Source organism: Lutra lutra, chromosome 5 (genome assembly GCF_902655055.1).
Source record: "Lutra lutra chromosome 5, mLutLut1.2, whole genome shotgun sequence".
Taxonomy (NCBI): Eukaryota; Metazoa; Chordata; class Mammalia; order Carnivora; family Mustelidae; genus Lutra; species Lutra lutra.
This window is the reverse complement of record NC_062282.1, coordinates 78,800,418-78,816,086: the sequence shown is the minus strand read 5'-3', so window position 1 is coordinate 78,816,086 and position 15,669 is coordinate 78,800,418. Positions and strand designations below refer to the sequence as shown.

Genomic DNA, 15,669 nt, shown 5'->3' with positions numbered 1-15,669 from the left:
AAAGAGACAGGGAGAAAGGGAACACAAGCAGGAGGGAATGGGGGAGGGTGAAGCATGCTCCCCACTGCGCTCTGGGGCTCAATCCCAGGACTCTGAATTACAACCTGAACCAAAGGCAGATGCTTAATGATTGAGCCACCCAGGCGCCCCAATAAATGTGTTTTAAAATAAAATAGAAAATAGAGTTTTCGGTGTGAGAAAACACACTTAAAGCTTACAGCCAATTAATGATCAGGCAACTATACCTGTTACTGAGTCCTAAAAAGGGTTTCCATCTATCAGGGAAAAAAAAAAAGAAATGCAAGAACAACCAGATTCCCCCCCAAAGACACTGAAACAAAAGACTGATCTGTTTATATAGTCACATGAAAAATAAACATCTTTATTTTTTTGCCTACTTTATTTCATTTTTTCAAATAAAATTTAAATCTGTACAAAGTATACTGTTACAGTATATATTTTGTAAGAATCAATGCCTAAAAGAATCACAATACTTCAATAAGCAGTACAGCAGACCTCGCTAGTTTCAGCTTTGATATTGAACAAACTCAAGCCGGCTGATGCACAACACATTTGCTTGGTTTCCACATGGTGAGTTCCCAGCACTGAGATGGGAGAACATGACAGCAAGTATGGTTATATTACAGCCCGACACACTGCGCTTCTTCATGTGATAATAACTGCACATATTTAATACAGAATGCTCAAATTTACTTTTTAAATTGCATTTGCTTACTTCTTAGTTGGCAAAATTCAGCATTCTTAATGGGGTCCCCAAACAGTGCAAATTAATGATATTCTACTGTATAATTGGCACATTTCCAATAAGGATTAACTTGTAAACTCAAAGAATATCACAACTTTGTCCTAAATTTTAACTAATATACATCTGGTCCATTTTAACCAAAGTCAGTTTGGAAAGATATTAAAGAACAATTCTATTTTTGAAAGGATACTGTTTTGACCATTCTTTAGAGAAGTAAATTTTTAAATTGTCATTAAAATGTTTTACTATAAAAATTTTACAAACTTGATTAGAAATTTCAAGATTATGATTCACAGCAGACAAATACAAACTTTATATTCCAACAATACCTACTCTTAGACTTTCAAACAGAGCACAACCATGTCAGCCGTGTTAACTAAAATTCTGAACGGTGTACTAAATTTATAAGTGGTGCTGGGTCTAGCAAGTGTAAATACACAGTATATTTTAATGAAAAGAATTGTCTTCTTTATACTTTATTTGTTTTCCCATAAGGAAACATTAATGTTTACATTCTTTAATAAAGTTAATCTTACATCAGAATATAACTTAATACTGTCAGCAACAGGGACCACACACAGTAAATAAGAAGCACATTTAAAATAAGTCTGAATTCACATAGATTAACATTTGTTGGTTAATAAAATATCGACAGTATTACAATCTTACAATATTTACAGTAAGAAAAATCTAGAGTAATATATACCTTTCACAGCAGGATTCCTTTTTTTTTTTTAATTATTTCTTCCAGTTTGGGATTGTGTATACATGAAAAGCTCAAATAAAGCAACTCTGCAATATAATCTTAAAATAATGGCTACTGGGGGGAAATTCTATCACAACCATTGAAAATAATGGTGACTTTTCACGGAGTCTGTGGCATCTGAGAACCCAGTTAATTAACCAAAGTCTTGCCCCAACCAGCCTCAGTTACCCAGATTAAAGCTGCAGAACTCCGGCCTTCCCTGACTGCTGAAAACCCAACAGATTTTCTCAACATACTATAAGAAAAGAGGGAAATAGGTTTCAATTCACACCTCGTGGCTGGATGGCTCCAGCCAGTGCATATTCTCCAACAGTCTAAAAGGGCCCATTTCACCTCCAAAGCATCACAAGAGTTCCCCTCTAACGACAGGGCACTTTGATATGGAGCTTACTCATTCCTCAACTCTTGTGCATTAAGATAAGGCATGAACATGGCCCATATAATACACACCAGCATCTTACTTGGGACCAGGGCAAAGAAACAGACTAATGCAGTTTGCACTGAGGTCAACAGGGAAAATGGGAAGCGATGCAATTTCCAATTAGAATGGCAAGAAGAAGACCCACATCCCTAAACTGGAATTTGGCCAGGGCCTCAGAGTTAGCACCCCCTCTCTGAGTACCACAAGCGATTAGGATGTGTGCTCTGGGCCTCCTCTGAGAGAGCATCTACAGTAAGTAATACCATGTGGGACATTAGTTCAGTGATGACTCCCAAGAAAACAGATACAATTCTTGAATCTGGGGCTGTCCACAGCACCTGAGGTCACTCATCTGAGCTGTGACCTGTCCCAACCCTGCTTACTTTAAGAGATCTGATGGGCACAGAGCACTCAGGGATATGGCTGCTGGCTACTTTGGACTCTAGATCTCACAGGTAATCAACAGGTATCTGGGATTGAATTAGCAAACTGTACCATAGCTCCTTAAACAGACACTGTCAGGTTTGAAATCATGTCAAGCATGAATCTTCACTGTCAGGTCAGAAATCAAAGTGGGTATCTTCCCACATCAGCCAAGGTTATTTTGTTAAAAACCTTAGAGGAGTTGGACAGTTTTTCATGTTCCAAGTGATTAGTTTACTTATTTCAGTCAAGCTGGATTGACAAACCAGACTGATCTATTTAGTTAGCTTTGTTTTTTTGATTCTTATGTATGTGTTTAACCCAAAGCTGTTGTATTTGGGCTAAATACACTGACAGAGAAAATTCAAACAACAAAAGTTTTCAGCAAACTTCTGTGGTATTTTGTTTTTGGAAGTCAATGCAAGATCTAAAGGTATTTCTACCCAACAAAGTCTGTTTAAGTGTTTAATGTTATTTCCTTTTTGGTCCTATACAGAATGCTATGACTTCTATATAGGTCTGAATGCTGCTCCATGTAGATTCCTTCTGTATATCTAAAAATATATACTTTTCAGTAGTTCAATACATGGTTAATCTTCCCACAGAGGAAGATTTTTGTAATCACAAGTTGCAAAGTAGAAAAAAAATCTCCTTTCTAAGAAAGGAAATATACTTTCCTATTATACACTTTTGAAGAAGCCCAAAGGCATGCACCAAAAATCATTATGAAAACTAATACATGCACTAAAATGGTGTAGAGTTAGGACTTAAAGTGCTGATTTCTCAATTTTTAAATTTGGAGAAGACATTTTGTCAGTCGTTGACTCAAAAATCTCCCCCCACCCCACCCACCCCACTCCATGGCATCAAGAGAGAAGTAAAAAGTATGCATAAATCTTTAAACTATTCTTTACATAGGGGAAAGGACAGATACAATAACTATCCTATTTATAAACTGGATTCCCAGTTTTAAATAAAACCAATATTTACTGGTAAAAATTGTCAAAGCTAATACATCTAAACAAATGTTACTAGTAAATAATGTTCTACATAGAGAATAATTTACTTTGGTTTTATGTACCTTCTCACAAATAATACTGGTGTCCCATACATCACCAAACTGATGTGTTCCAGCAAAGTTGTAAGGCAAATCTTTTTTCCCAGTGACATCTTTTTTCCTAATAGACAAAACTAAAAATCTTTTGGTGAGGAAGGGGTTAAGATAATGGCTAACCCCGCGGCATCCTGAGCATTGTGGTTTATCAAACTCTACCCTCCTAGAAGCTGTCAGGCACCCTGACCCCTGCCTTGAACCAGGAATGGCTCCCACGTCTAAAGATGCCCTGACTCCTTATAAATAGCTCTCAGAACATTGCTTCTTTTTTCCTTCTGTCTGGATGTCTAACAAAGCTGGTTGCAATGTCACATTTTGCTAGTAGGGGCCACCATCTAACAATAATTCCAATCTGAAGTGTTTTAAGCCAATAGTTAATTCTTAATTTTATCAATTAATTGCATTAAAATTTTCTCTACAGAGTTTATACTTAGAGCAGAGATCCTTATCTTGGGTTTCAGATGTGTGATGCCCCTGAGGTTGCATGTAAAATTATCTGTGTATGTGCATTTTTTTTTCCTGGGGAGAGGGTCCATCACTTTCATCAGATTATCAAAGGTTTCTGTGATCTCAAGAAAGGGGTTACAAGGACTTAGAAGGATACCCGTAATTCATTTTATACTAGGGTTGGGAAATGGGGGCAGAAAACTAAAAATGGCCTCAGAAAAAAGGGGCCAAATTGCTGATCTTTTCCCTTTATTCAAATTTGGGAAATAAGTGCTTCAACCTAGGAAAAATAATTAATTAAGCTGATTAAACTCCATTAAAAAATAATCAAAGCCACTTTCTAAAATATTTTCATTTTCCATATATGGTAAGTTTAGTCTCCAAGAAGAGGTTTGGAGACTGAATTTTTCTCTTTTCCCTAAGGAAATTCATAAACACAATGCTGATCATCATCCACATTTGAAGATCTGACAACCTAAAACTTAAGACAACTCTAATACTATAGCCTTTAATTTATGATTTTGAGTAAAGGATTATCTAGAGTCAAATACACATTTGTCAACCTTCATTCCCCCAAATTGGTCCATAGTTAGACAACTATCGGGCACAATTCCACTAGATAAACCTAAAATTTGAACAATGGAAGTTTAACTTTCTATCCCAACTGAAAACAAAACCACAAGGTTCTACAATAAAGTCCAGCCACAAACATTCACACTATGTCATAGAGGACTTACCCATTTCAATACATCACTGAATTTTCAACAGAATTTATAAACATGAGATCGAGAATGACTACCAAAACATGCTAAGAAGAGCATGTCAAGAATTAAAACACCACCCTGTGCGCACCCCCCCAATCGAGAAACACACTCAGGCATTCCAAAAATAAACCAGATCCTAAAGAGAGGCCTCTCACTCGTTAAAGTATGAAGCGCCCAAAAGGATACAGGGAAGGGACTATAAAATGAAATAATAGCGTACAAAAATTAATTTTAGCCAAAACACATTCTGTTCTATAGACAAAACTATCGACCTTTTTTTGTTTTTTTGGGTGTTTTTTTTTTTTCAATTTTGAACACTGTGTTGCACAATCTCACTAAGACAAAAAATATGTTCACAGGTATACATTTTGTTCTCCTATTCTTCCTAGAGCACATCTTGAGGTTATAAGAATGCTTCTAGTTAAAATAAAGTCTCTTATCCCTTGCTGCCCTCCCCCCCTCAAAAAGTGAGTGAACCTTGAATTCCAAAAAGGAATATTCATTTAATGTAATTATTTCAATATCAGTTATATCACATAGACCATGATGAAACTCTATGAGCATTATGGAAAACTACATAAAAGAGGGAGCTGCCACTTGCCACCCACTTAGCTTCCAGCTTTTTAAGCCACTACCCAGCTAGTCTCAGATCTCATTGACTTGAGTGAAAATAAATCAACACTCCAAAACCAGGCCATCTCAGGCTGGAAGCTGGAACTCAAAGACATCGTTTCATATACATATATATATATTTTTCTATCCTAAGCTTTCACTTTGTCTATTCAAATAGTTTAATAAAGCTCACATTTACAAAGGATTATATTGGCAAATAAAGGCCCATATTAAAAACTTTTATCAAAACAAATTTTTGTTCTACATAGCTAACACTAAGAAATATTTTCTTGGACTTATAAAGCATATTTAATTGCATATAAGTTTTGCTTTGGGTGGGATATTGAAATAATTCTGTAAGAAATTAGAAAAGACTAGAAACAAAAGTGAAAGTGACTAGTCTTAACTTTCAAAAAATCAAGTGCAAAGATAAATAGTGCAAATAATGAAAACTAGAAATTTTATAGGCAACTTTACATCTTTCCTGCTTTTGTACTTTTACATATTGATAACTCTATAAACCCTAACAACTGTATGCAGCATGGAAATGGGCTATCATTTATCTCCATTGACTAGACTCAAGGAATCCTTTCGAAGGCAGTCATTTAAATCACTGGTTCTTGACTAGATTTGGGAATTCATTTTTTAAAAATAATTCCTAAGGGAGAGGCTATTTAAGAAGGCTTTGCACAGATTTAAACAAGTTATAGAATGTAATTGTATCATAATTTAAAATCGGCAGGATGGGAAAAGCATACTAAATGCTAATTCTAAAAAATAAATTATAATAATTTTATTGTTAATGAGCTTGGCATTTGTGAAAAAAAAAAAAAAAAAAAAAAAAGTAACTTTCCAGATACAAAATAGAACCTCTTTTTTTACCCAAGAAATTTTATCACTAATATATACAGATTTGGGTAAAAAGTCCATGTTAAACTAAAAAGGAGTCCAAATATATTTGAATTATGTAATTAAAAAAACAAAATGTAATAGTAATTCTTCATCTTAGATAATTAAAAATGTTCCTGGGATATTGGGAACAGAAATCTAGACACTACCAGTTCACCCTACGAAGAACATAAGAACTTCCAAGATATATTAAATTATATTATTACCTGCCACTACTGAACACTTGGGAATTCCACAATTTTAAAGTAACAGAGAAAATGGGAATACAAACAGAAATTTGAGTTTGGGGAGGTATGTTGTCTAATTTCAGAAATATAGTATTACTGAGGGTCACAAAGTCCACAGTCTTAAATATTGGGAATGCAAATGTAAAAGATACCTAAAATTGCAGTTTAGTGTTTTTACCTGGTTTACTCTCCTCTTGTAAGAAATTAATGTGGACCAAAGGCTCAAGGTTCTGTAAAATGAAGGTATGATATGGATTTTGTGAACTAAGGACCATTTTAAAAAGTAAAGCTAAACTACACTGTAACATGAGCCCAGGAAAATAATCTGTATAGTAAATATTTCTGATAGTTTAAAAATAAGTGAAAAAGTTTGAAATTTTCTTATCTTCTTTTCCTCAAAATAGTAAGTCCCCAGTACCAACAGGCTTTAACCAGAAAAGCTGTCATTTCACTATTGTGCTACTTAATTTGTCCAGAAAAGCAAACATCCTACACCTGAAAGCAGATTTGTGTAATGCATCATCATCATCATATCTAGCTACAGACCAACAGCTTTCTCATAACCAACAAGGGACCCATTTTCTCTGGCTTTACTGAAACTTCATTAGTGAAGATCAACTTCATTGTCGTTAGCAAACAACGCTCATTTAAGACTCCACCTTAGTATCTTTTCCTACCTAAAATTTCTCCCATTTTACCACCAGACCATTCCCTTATATAACTCTCACACTTCAAATCATGAACACATTGAACAGTTCCCTTTCTGCTCTCAAATTTCCAAACCATAATAAATCTCACCCCCCAGTAACTTACCTAAAATACACATACTTCTTACTCTCTTCAATACATAAATTTTTTAAAACAATTTCAATGCCCTTCAGATTGCCAGCTTAAGACTATGGGGAAAATAGCACTCAGAAAAAACTGCCCAATTACCTCATTATACAGAACTCTTTCTGGGATCAGTTAGCCATGTTCTAAGGCAGGAGCCAGCAATTTCTTTACTTCCCTCTTAAAGGGGTAAGTTTGAGTGTCACTGGCATGCCTATGGTAAGGAAAAGAATAAAGAAGGAGAGCAAAACAAGGAAAAAGGAGAATGGGAGGAAAAAAAGCCAAACATATATGGTAGGGATGTAGGTCAAATGCCACCAATTACCTACACTGGAAATTGCCAATCCATTCCAGCTGAATGGGTGCTTGATCCAATCCCAACATGTGTCTAATAATTCATTACCTGATGCCCATTACTGGTTGAGCTAGTCAAGGTGAATACATAAGTCACCTGTCCTATAAGTTTGCTACTTCACAATAAGGACATCCTAAGTCCTCTAAGGATCCTTCTGTTTTAATGCAGCTTAGACTAAAACACATGTTAAGAAGAGTACTTCCATGATTCTCAAAATTCCAGAATATAAAGGTTTGGTCCTTGAACTTGGAGGCCTCTCAAATTATTAAAGTGCACCCTAAATCAAGAAAATTAAACTTTTAGCTTATTTTTTTCCTATGAAATGTTACAAAAATTGTAATAAGCAAACTGCTAATCGTCATCAAAACAAAGCATGCTTTCATGAAAATTCAAAAATCTTGCAATTCCAAAATGAGTAAAATATTTCTGGTCCTTAAGAATTAATTTTATTTTACATAGAGGATCACCACCATGTTTCTACCTATCAAACAAGACAATTTTCCACAAAAGCAAAGCACATCAGGGGAAAAAAAGAAAAGAAAAGAAAAAAAACAAATATCAAACGTAATATGGGGACAAAATAAAAATACATAAGTAACTATGAAACTTTTTTAAGAAAAATGTTTCTAACAAATGACCTTTGCCATACTCAGCTTTCCTAGAGACATAAATTGCCTAGACCACTCAACATCAAAACTTGGTAGTCAGTTTAGCAGCTGTAAGATGACAAATTGTTGGCTTGAATCAATCATATTGTTTACTTTTCACTTGGTTGTTTTTGCATTATGAAATTCTACCTGATATGATAATGCTAGTTTAGATGATCCTCACTTAACCCATAATAATGAAATTTGTTTGAAAAGAGCCTGTCAAATGGCCTAGGCCTTAAATTCAGGTTTTTAGGATAAAATAACTCCCCAAATATTAAAATCAGGTTTTCTTAAAAATATGTTGCAAATTCTCTATGGTAATTAATGCAGCTGGGTGAAAAGAGTAATTTTAATAGCAGTGATCATTTTAGTTTTATAGTGTACTCTATTACAAATGGTCTAAATTCAGTTAACTTGCAATTAAAAAACCCAGAAATATTATAATTTGATTTAGAAATGGGTAAATTTTAACAGAAAACACAAATAACTTGTGAATTTGCTTACGTAAGCAATTCCAATAAATTCTTTCCTATTCATTCCACTCTCACGAAAAAATATTTCTCTCTCCAAATTATTAAGATACTCATATTTAAAGATATTCAACTATAAATGTTATACTCAGAGTTATCACCAATTGTTCCAAACCTAAGTTGCTGAAGATTTCCCCCCTTTTTAAGCATCCTTTTACATAGAAAGCAGGATCTCATTCTGATATTGAAGAAACTCAGAAAAGTGAAAAAAGTCATTAGATTTGGTATCTCATTTTTTTAAATGGAGAAAAATATTAAAAGTATGTTCACTTACAAAGAAAATGAATTGTGGAGCTATGAAAACAACTACAGCAACAATCTCAGAAATCTCCATTCTAAAATCATGTGGTAATCTGTGTGTGTGTGTGTGTGTAAAATATGAAAAAATGAGTGGGAATATTGAAGAAAAGAGGGCGAACCATGTGTGGGAGACAGAAGTAATAATCATGCCCATGGTGGGTTCACCACAGCTGGCATATACTCAAAATGTCATAAAAGAAAAATATGTTTAGAAAGTTTCAACAGTGCCAAATGCAAAATGTTACAGCACAGCAACAATGAATGAGATAATCCCCACAAACATCAAGTTCCATATGAAAACAGGAAGAAAAAAATCGACATATGCATCTTCTTTAATATACCAAATCTTAATTGACTTAAAGATCATATAAAGTGCTTGGGCCATGGTTACCCACCCAGATTCTCATTATCAACAGACTTATCTCTTCCCCTCCCTTCCACCCAAATTTAGTAGTGTTCCTGCAGAAAAAGGATAGCATTCCTGTATTAATAAGAATAAGAAATGAAAACAGTGAGTACAACTGATATAGATCCATTGACTTTTATTACAAATGTACTTGATCACTTGGCTTCAAAAAGTTTAAAATCAATACCCTATTTTCTGTATGCCAGTACAAAGCAAACTGTTTTACAAATTAAATACCTAAAAATTTGACAAAAATATTAAAATTTGATGAAAAACAATTATAAAAATCCTTAATCTCTCTCTCTTCAAAAAAGGAGGCAGTCTTCCCAGTCCTATTATACAATATTAATAATATTCACCATTTTTAGAATAGGTAGCTAAATTATATTTTTCTGTTAGCATACAAAACTCTTAGACTAATAGATTTCATTTGTATATGCTCCAGTTAAGTTTGTGAATGCCATCTGATTGAAATATAATCAACTATCTTTAATTGAGTCCTAATTTACACTTATTTAATAATTTGCATAGTTTAAAAGGGATAAAGGTTATTCTACAACTAATTATCATAGGCTATTACAGTGCTATTTTCAAGGCAATAAGTATTTGCTCCCAAATGAAATTATCTGTCTTCTTTAGGCAGGGGTTAAAATTACTAGCAGCTTTCTCCATTACCTGAAAAGTCAAATTGGAATAGTTATCCATCTCTAGATGTGAAGACCTAAAAAAAATATCCAATATATTTTCCACTTTGAGTCAAATTTCAACCCCTGCATGGGACTAGAAAGTGAGACTTTCAAGGTTTTTATTTCCCTGTTGGTTTTGGTTTCTACTCTCCATGGCTTTTAGGAAGCTGGGAAAGTTTGTCTTTCCTGACTCACATTGTCTCTCCTTTCCATTTGGCAAATATTCATCTACCTTCAATCTGTATCTAGTATAGGAAAAGCCGACATGGCTTTTCTTATGAACTTCCTTTGTTGTCAAAGGCATGTATAATGATTTCTACAGTTCTGGTTAGTTAACTTTAGCTCCCTCTGTGGCTGGATGACTGCTGCTTCTAACATCAGCATGATAAATAGGAGGCACAAATAAAAAATAGCTTAAAAAAAGATTTGGTGATTTAAAAGAAAAAAAAAAAACAACACCAAACACACACACATATATGGGCATTTCAAATCTGGTGGCTGATCTCTGGATTAAATTACTTGACAGTGTCTCTCATTTTAAAGAACGTAAATATTACAATGCATTTCAAGTTTTCTTTTATACTTAGGCAAATAATATAGTTTAACCAAGCTCTTGGACCTTAATCGTAAGACAAAGCAGATCATTAAAAATAAGGCATACTTATCAGGAATTAAGTTTTGTTTGCTTGTTTTTGGCACATTTGATCATACTGTCTTCTATGAATAACACATATGGTCAAATATACCATCTCCTTTTTCATTTCAGCACAAACAGGGTTTACCAACTAGTAAAATAAAAACAAGGAAAAACTCCAACATAAAACACTGAGATATAGAACCTTGGTAAAGTACCGAGCACCTGGGAGGAAGGGCGAGGAAAGGATGAAACAGTAAAGGGAAGGGAAGGTTGGAAGGGTGCTTGGGGAGGTAAAGTAAGATGCAAAAAAGAGCATCTTTACAGACACTTAGTCTTTTCTAAGATCACCTCTCAAGTCTTAAAAGATTTGCATGTGGATTTTTTTAAACCCACTGACCATAAATCAGACACTGGTTTCAAAATCTTAGTAAGATTGTGTTTAACTGTTATAGTGTAAAGACAGTTGCACAATATATGTGCTTATTGATCCGGTAGGATTCCAAGCAGAATCTGAAGTCTGTAGGTAAGAAAGGCTTCACTTTAGGTAACTCTGACCCTAAAGAAAACCTCATGAAAGAACTCGCATCTCAAAGAAAGGACACTTTGCCTAAGTTTGCTGTGTTTTTGTTGACTTGCACTACTTATTGCTGGCTACTATGAAACACTGATCTAGGAGTACTCCAACAACCTGTAGTACAAGGCTTAACTTTAAGAAGCTATAGTAAACAAGAGACAAAATCAAAGCAATTCTCTTTCCTAACTAGTAACAGCACAGAGAATGCAGTCTTTTCCATATCACAGTAAAAGTACAGTGAACAAAACAGCTCAACAAACCTTAAGACAAAAAAGTGCAGGTTACTAATGTTTACATGCAGTTGATAAGCATTCCAAATGTCACATTATGCACTGTAAAAGCTCAACTTTACTATATGGAAATAAGAAAAATGCACCTTGGGGGAAGGGGAAAAGCAATTTAATCATTTCCAGTGATTTTTGTAAGTAAAGAAATTCCTAACTATTGTACGGTCACCTCATATTTAACATTGTATGAATATTAAAAGCAAACAATTTAATGGGAAAATGCACAGTACAATGGAAATAGCTTGTTATTCAACACATACAGTAGATCTCAAAAACAAAGACAACACACTCAACCAGGGAGCTTAAAATATCAAATCAAAACCCAAAGAACCAGCAGAAAAAAAAAAAAAATCCTTCAAAAAGACCAGTTTCACCTTCCTAGGCCAATGCTTTACAATGTGAGAAGCACTGATACCTTCCAGCTCCTACAGGTGGTGTCTTCTACATACAGCAGTAAGATCTATATGGCTGGATTGCCAAGAAACAATTCCATTCCCAGAACTCTCTCTGTCAGACAAGATCCTTTTTTTTTTTTTAAACCAAAATACTTTCTACAGAATTCCAAACCAAAATGTACTGTTTAAGGCATCTTTTTTTTTTATAACATTTTCTCTTCACTCAAAGATGATAGTCATGCAGCAGTTTAATGATAAAAATATATTAATATTTTACTATACAGCAGCAAGAAGTTAGTTGTCAATTAAAAGCACACGAACATCTTTAAATGAAATCCTGTAAAGACTATCGTTACAAACAATTTCAGTTTGGAGGACACCAACTTGGTAAAGTGCTCTCCTAAGCTTTGCATTTTCATACCCTACACCTTGAATTATATGAGTTATAGAACATACTTTTGATAGAAGGCTTGTACACTTGGGGAACACAAATACATTTAGCATATAATGTAGCCAGTAATAACTAGCACCACAGCTACATGGAAATCCTTTACACATACCAACTTGGCTTTCACTTTTAAAATGAAACTCAGAATCCATGGCTCAGTAGGATAACTATAATTGTGTTGCTCTGCTTTTTAACAGGTCTACATAAGTTAATAGCACTGGCAAAAATCAAAGAACAGCTTCAGACCTCTTACTAGTTTAGGAGACAGTGCTAGTGACCACAAATAGACTCGCTACCTGATGTCCAAGTACAGGTTCACTGGAAATTGCTGCACGTTAGTTTTTAAAATCTTTCTACACATAATAAAAAAAATATATTATGAACGATACATCTCATATACACAATAATGACAAAACACCTACTCAGTCAAAGCAAACAGATGCAGAAAAATATTATGGGAGATTTCCTTTATCTTTCTTTCTCTTTTTCCTTTTACTATTTGAATAACTTTGGTTCCAACCGTAAAAATCACAACTTAGCAAATTTCATTTAAATGCCTTTTTTAATAATTTCTTCATGTTCACAGAAGTTTCACTGACCATTTTTATATGTTTAAGGTCCAGATGCAATGCATATTGTATAAAAGAGAGCACTTATTGTTTACCTTGCATGAATTAAACCTACGTACCTTTAACTCTACAAACTTCTGCATAACATTTAGACAAAGCTCAGACACACAGCATGCCTAGCCCTCATATATATACACATCTCTAATCACAGGTATATAGGGTGTCAAATATACTATAATAACCTCCATGTAAGGTTTGAAATTTGGTAACAAAATGAGAAAAACTAAAAATATTATTTTACGTGTTCTAAAATATCTCTTTTTTGTGCTAAAGTCAAATGTTAGCTCAACATGAAAAGGACTTTTATATAATTCAGCAATATTATAATCTTGACCATTTTGCAAACACTTTTAATAATAATAGCTTAAACGTGTACAAAAGTTCTTGGTTAATTAGGGAAATAAACACTCAGTTCTTTATATTTTTTAATCAAGTAGGAAACACAGTTCATATAATGTTATTACTTTTTGTATTTTTTTTGTTTTTGTTTTTAGCAGCTGCTTACTGTTTTATATGGTGGATAAAGTGGACAACATCCAGCGATGGGTGGCAAGTCAGGAAGAGAAACTGTCAGTTGGTGGAGGTTCTGTGGGTGGTGCTCCCTTGGAGTTAACAGTTTTTTTTTTTTTTTAACTTTTTTACTTTTTATTTTCTCTCTTTCTTTACAGTATATTTTCTGTGTGTGGCTGTGTGTGTGTGTGTATGCATGTGTGTGTGGGTTTTTTTTTTTTTTCCATTCAGTTTGATCAATCTTCTTCCCCTTCTTCCTCACCCTGCAGCAACAGGGTGGCAGCGGCAGTCTCCTCCTGCTGCTGCTGCTGCTGCTGGTGGAGCTGCTCACAGGCAGCTCGCTTCTCCCTCTGCTTCTCTTGAATCTTCTTCATCTCCTCCGAGTACTTGCAGAAGGTGTGTCCGAACTTGGCCCACACCTTGTAGGGCACGGTGATGGAGTTGCGGTAGGTGGGCTTCACCTCGCTCACTCGCATAAACACGCCGTACTTGTTGGAGCCCACATCGAAGAAGAAGCGCTTGTTGTCCACAGTCAAGGAGGTGCCCTCGGGCAGCTCGGCCGGCTCCTCCTCCACTCCGTAGTCATCGATGAGCTTGGCCAGAGCGTCGCGGAACTCGATGAGCCCCTGTGCGGGCAGCGCAATGGTCTGGCCCTGCGTGGAGCCCAGGCCGGGCCCCCGGTTGACCGTCTGGCGGATGCGCAGGAAGCGGCCGCGCTGGTTCTCCTTGAGATCCATGTAGTACTTGCGGTTCTCGCGCACCAGGAACTCGCTCTTGAGCGCCCGGCGCGGCTCGTCCTGCGCCTGGGCCAGGTCGGGCGGCTGGCTGGGGCCCAGCTGCGCGTAGTGCTCGATGAAGTCGCCCAGGTAGTCGCGGAACTCCACGGCCACTGACATGGAGAGAGTGAGGCGGCTCTTGTTGCCGCCCGCGCCCACCTCAGCGATCTTCAGGAAGCGGCCCTTGGCGTTCTGCTTCACGTCCAGGTAGAAGCGCTTGTTCTGGATGTCCACCCGCTTGGAGGCCAGCTCCTGCGTCTCGTGCTGCAGCCCCCCCGGGGCCCCGCCGCCGCCGCCGCCACTGCCGCCGCCGCCCCCGCCGCCACCACCTCCCCCGCCGGAGCCTGAGCCCGAGCCTGGGTGCCCCAGGGAGCCGCCCGAGCCCAGCGCCGCACCACCCTGCTCGCTGCCGCTGTCTCGGTCCGCCATGATGCTGCGCTCCGCCGCCGCGCCGCCGCCGCCGCCTGCCGCTCCGCCCGCCGCCTCAGTCGCCTCAGCCGCCGCTGCTTTCCCTCCCCGGCTCCGCCTGCTGCCGCCGCAACCCCCACAGCCAGTCAGCCACTCTCGCGAGATCTGCGGGAGAGACGAGACCCGGTAACAGGGCACTGACTCCCCAGTACAGTAGCAGGGCGCCCTACTGTACGCGCCCACCCGCCCGCCAGCACGTGACATGCGCCCCGTCCCTGATGCCAGCCCCCTGCCCGCCCGCCCGCCAGGCGGCGCCCACCCGCCGGCCCTCACCCCACACCCCTGGCTTGGGGGGGGGAACGCGCCGCGTCGCAGCTGCTGCCGCCACCACCACTGTGGCTGTCGCTGTTGGCCAGACCCTGAGCGGCCTCGGCCCAGGGAGTTGGGGGACCAGGGGTTAGAAGGGGACTGCCATACTAAGCACAGGGATCAGGCCTGAGCTTTGCTTTCCAGTGACCCCAAAGAGAGGATGTGGGGGAAGGGCCTGTGAAAGGCAAGTGAGCCCGCAGCAGACAGGGGACACCAAGTCACGGCCACCCACCCCTGTGGGCCCCAGCCAGACCCAAACCCAAACCCAGACAGGCCCACCCACTGCCTGGTTGGGCTGTCTCCTACCGCAGAGCCCTGGCCGCAGAGGCGGGCAAAGAACAGGAGAGATGGTGCGGCGGTAACCCTTAGCGCAGAAGGGGCTGCCTGGGATGAGGACGGGGCGCCGGCAGCAGTGGCGCGGAGCAGCAG

General features: G+C 37.9%; 2 protein-coding genes across 2 annotated transcripts; both read right to left on the bottom strand.

Annotated features, from left to right (window-relative positions):
• Nucleotides 1–361: 361 nt before the first annotated feature.
• Nucleotides 362–3,860, bottom strand: IGIP (IgA inducing protein). Its single transcript, XM_047729477.1, has one exon. The coding sequence runs from the start codon at nucleotides 686–688 to the stop codon at nucleotides 527–529; it is 162 nt and encodes a 53-aa protein (XP_047585433.1). The 5' UTR covers nucleotides 689–3,860; the 3' UTR covers nucleotides 362–526.
• Nucleotides 3,861–4,009: 149 nt separating this feature from the next.
• On the bottom strand, nucleotides 4,010–14,892 carry PURA (purine rich element binding protein A). Its single transcript, XM_047729476.1, has one exon. The coding sequence runs from the start codon at nucleotides 14,890–14,892 to the stop codon at nucleotides 13,924–13,926; it is 969 nt and encodes a 322-aa protein (XP_047585432.1). The 3' UTR covers nucleotides 4,010–13,923.
• Nucleotides 14,893–15,669: the final 777 nt, after the last annotated feature.

Excerpts from the sequence above, each read along its gene's own strand:
- PURA (XM_047729476.1), bottom strand. The coding sequence starts at position 14,892 with ATGGCGGACCGAGACAGCGGCAGCGAGCAGGGTGGTGCGGCGCTGGGC.
- IGIP (XM_047729477.1), bottom strand. The coding sequence starts at position 688 with ATGTGCAGTTATTATCACATGAAGAAGCGCAGTGTGTCGGGCTGTAAT.